General features: G+C 46.8%; 1 protein-coding gene across 1 annotated transcript; it reads left to right on the top strand.

Moving 5' to 3' along the window:
- The first annotated feature begins 490 nt into the window (after positions 1-490).
- Positions 491-2,216, top strand: LOC119346995 (histone H3.3-like). The gene is made up of 5 exons (XM_037616040.1): positions 491-602; positions 1,099-1,173; positions 1,281-1,360; positions 1,439-1,529; positions 1,886-2,216. The coding sequence occupies exons 2-5, from the start codon at positions 1,099-1,101 to the stop codon at positions 2,054-2,056; spliced, it is 417 nt and encodes a 138-aa protein (XP_037471937.1). The 5' UTR covers positions 491-602; the 3' UTR covers positions 2,057-2,216.
- Positions 2,217-3,738: the final 1,522 nt, after the last annotated feature.

The following is a 3,738-nucleotide window of genomic DNA, read 5'->3' on the forward strand; positions in this document are numbered from 1 at the left end:
TGCATGCCGCCAACCGAAATGCCACGCCGGCCGCTCAGAGCCTCTGCGTGCAAGCACCCGACGCAACCGTCGACCGGTCGACGCGCTCGTTCCATTTGCGCTTGTTCAGACCTCAGGCGAGCATCCCACGCGGCCGTGCACGACACAGGGAAGAAGCAAACATATATGGCGAGGTTGCCGACTGAGAGGCATCGCTTGATAAACTCTCAAGATGCAACCGTGCTTAATTACGCATTATTCTGGAAGTTTCTTACTATATACCACTAGGATTTAGGAAAACCACGATCCGTGTCCTCATGAGATCGGCCAATAGCAGGGCGCAATATACCCAGATCAATCCGTGTCAACATCGATCCGAGCCGTACGATCAGTTTCAACGGCAACGCCAGTGCGCCAATCAATCTAGTCTAGCGCAAATTAAGGATCTAATCTACTCCTATAAGTCGGTTCGTACGTGCCCCTGTTAGGCCCGCCTATAAATACCCTGCCCCCTCTCGCTATTTGTACGTACATCCGATCACGATCAGCCCTCGATCAACTAGTCAGCCCGACAGCAAGAGTACTCCCAAGGGTGTGCAAGTGCAAGATAGCAACTGCGAGAGGTATGTAAGCCGTTTCAAGTGTTCTACAGTAATTCCTATGGTCGTACTGTAGCCTTAGTATTTCTTGATGCTTCCATCTAGTATATTTCTGATTTGGTTGCTTGTGTTGGTCATCACTCGTCAACATAAATAGTTTAGCACATACTACTACACAACCTTGTTTTTCCTGGCTAGCAATCGTTGATAATCATAAAATGTATGAACTAGCTGGGTTATTATGTGATCACTTGGACGTATACTGATTCTGAGAAGCTAGATTTCTTTTGGGAAGGAACTGCTATCATATTTTTCAGACATGCATGTATCACATGCACGTAATTAAACATTCTACGATATTGGTATTCAAAGTATCAAATACATGGCTTTCGAGAGGACGGTCAAATCACAATTTTTAGCCGGAGTGAGTAGTTGCTTTTGTTTCAGATGTCTTAGATCTAGCCTTGGAATTAAATTTGTTAACACAACTTTTGTGCATGGTGTACTCTTTTGTTTGCAGATGGCTCGAACTAAGTGCACAGCCTGTAAGTCCACCGGCGGAAAGGCTCCGACGAAGCACCTTCGGGCTTTCTATGTAAGATTACACCTTTGGCTCCGACGAAGCATCTTAGCAACTTTGAGTGTTAGAAACTGTTTGCTTGACAGCAACTTAACTACTGGTTTTTCGTTTTGTGATGCTAGGCTGCCGCTCGTAAGACTGCTCCCGCCACTGGTGGAGTGAAGAAGCCTCGCCGATATCGCCCTGGAACTGTTGCTCTTCGGTATGTATTGCACAATATAATTTCCATTGCTTGGATTATTATGAGGTGCATGTGTTTCATACTCTTGTGCTTCAATAGTGAAATTCGCAAATATCAGAAGGGCACAGAGCTACTTATAAGGAAGCTACCGTTCCAAAGGCTTGTCAGGGAGATTGCCCAATTTTGCAAGGTACATTTCCTCTATCATATGTATCTTACTACCCCTTCTGTTCCTAAATATATATCTTTTAATTGATTTCAATATGAACTACATACGGATGTATATAGACGTATTTTAGAGTGTAGATTCACTTACTTTACTCTGTATGTATCTCATATTAAAATGTCTAAAATGACTTATATTTAGGAACGGAGGGAGTAGGCTTATTTCAGATACGAACAAATCCAACTCAATCCCTTCAAAAAAGATCCATTAGAGATTGATTAGGGTGTATAGAAAAAGTTCTAATACAGTGTATTCATGATAATAAAATGGAATATTTGTGCTTATATCTATTTTCTTTGGCTTCTTTGCCACATCTACAGAGTGATCTACGTTTCCAGAGCCATGCGGTGCTTGCTTTGCAGGAGGCAGCCGAAGCATACTTGGTGGGACTGTTTGAAGACACTAATCTGTGTGCCGTTCATGCTAAGCGTGTGACCATTATGTCCAAAGATGTGTATTTGGCTAGGAGGATCCGCGGCGAGAGGCTGTAATTAGCCTACATAGATGGATCAAGCCCAGCATGTTTGCTGCTTTCCATGTGATTTTCTGGGTTCATAATGGGCAGTGGAGAACCCTTTGATATGCCCTGGACGTTAAACTATTATTAATAAATGTAATTTTGATGATTCATATCTAGATGATTTTTAGTTACGTCACGTCTAAATTCTTTACTGTACAATCGGCGCCGTAGGATCCATGCAAAACTGTTTTTGATTGGGTGTCACAGTGCCTCCCGTCTCACTGGAACGAGCCTATTTTTCGCGAAAAGAAAGTGACCGTTTCCGTTGTACGTGGGGCACCTATTTTTATAGAGGCTGTGAGTTCATTTTTTAAATGCCTGGGTATGCTTCTTAACAGTTCTTGCCACTGTTTTTATCCTTGGGGTATTTCTACATGAAGGAATATACATGACTACTTTGATCCCAAAACTATAGGGCAACAATTGCGAGATTTCTTCTTCTTTTGTGAGTACGCCTACTAGCACAAATTATTTAGGGAGAAACTGCTATAGCAAACCAGAGTCAAAGCATATATCATTTTTTTTTCATTTGCTGCAGCGATGAACTTCCCATTATGATCTCGAAGGACTGCTCGTTGGATTTGACAGAACCGAAGCGAGACGACGGTGTCGTCGGTGAGGGCTCAAACAAGGACTCGCCGGAGGTGAGGCACCGGAGCGAGGGGGGAGAGAAACTACTGCAGTCAACTTACGGAAAAAGGCTTTCGCCCTGCTTTATATATAAAGCAATGATCGACAGCACCTGACACAAGCGCACACCCTCACAACACACGCACACACACACCCAAGGGAGGATACATAAGCGCTGAGCGCAGCAACACCAACCCAAGCACTACACTAAGAGGTGAAGCCGCATATGACGATCCGTGGGCTCCAAGGCGGCACCTTCAGGAAGGGAACAACACCGGAGCGTCGCCACCGCCCGATCCGAGGATCAGAGTTTCCTTTAGAGCAACACGACGGACAATGAGAGTCGCGACTACACCTTCATTTCGCCGCTGCCGGTCCGTTCGAAGATAGAGTAGGTTTTCACCCCGGCCACCACTCACCGCCACCGAACGCCACACCCCGGCTACCACGCCGCCCACACGGCCGTGGCAACTGGGCAGCACCAAGCCACGGGCTCTGCCCATGAGCACTGCGGAACCACCACCAGGGCCGCCACCCCGGCATCCAAGACCTTGACACCACCTCACCCGAGATCTGCCGCTACCCCAACCAAAGCACATGGACGGCCCCCACTGCCGAGACCCAATAGTCCGGCCAAACTTGGCCTTCATCGATCCGTTCTGCGGCACCGGGCGCGAGACGAGCTCGGTCCTGCTGCCGGGCACGAGACGAGCATGGTCCTGTTGTCGGGCGCAAGACGAGTTCGGTCCTGATGCCGGGCGCGAGACATGGTCAGTCCTGCTGCCGGGCACGAGATGACACTATTAAAGAAATGCTTATACACAGGAGCTTACCGGTAGCGCTTTTTATAACAAAGCGTTGCTGATAAAAAACAGTAGCGCTTGTGCCCGAAGAGCGCTGCTACTATGCATATAGTAGTGGCGCCTTATTTACAAAACACGCTGCTACTGTAATTTTCAAAACCGCAGGCAGTGTAGGTATACTAGTAGCGCTTGTAAGCAACCAGCGCTGCTGCTATTGTAC

This window comes from Triticum dicoccoides, unplaced genomic scaffold (assembly GCF_002162155.2).
Source record: "Triticum dicoccoides isolate Atlit2015 ecotype Zavitan unplaced genomic scaffold, WEW_v2.0 scaffold56818, whole genome shotgun sequence".
NCBI lineage: Eukaryota > Viridiplantae > Streptophyta > Magnoliopsida > Poales > Poaceae > Triticum > Triticum dicoccoides.

Bases quoted from the DNA above. Each gene is read 5' to 3' on its own strand.
- LOC119346995 (XM_037616040.1), top strand. From the start codon at position 1,099: ATGGCTCGAACTAAGTGCACAGCCTGTAAGTCCACCGGCGGAAAGGCT. The intron at 1,174-1,280 runs GTAAGATTACAC...TTGTGATGCTAG, and splicing joins AGCACCTTCGGGCTTTCTAT to GCTGCCGCTCGTAAGACTGC. The intron at 1,530-1,885 runs GTACATTTCCTC...CCACATCTACAG, and splicing joins AGATTGCCCAATTTTGCAAG to AGTGATCTACGTTTCCAGAG.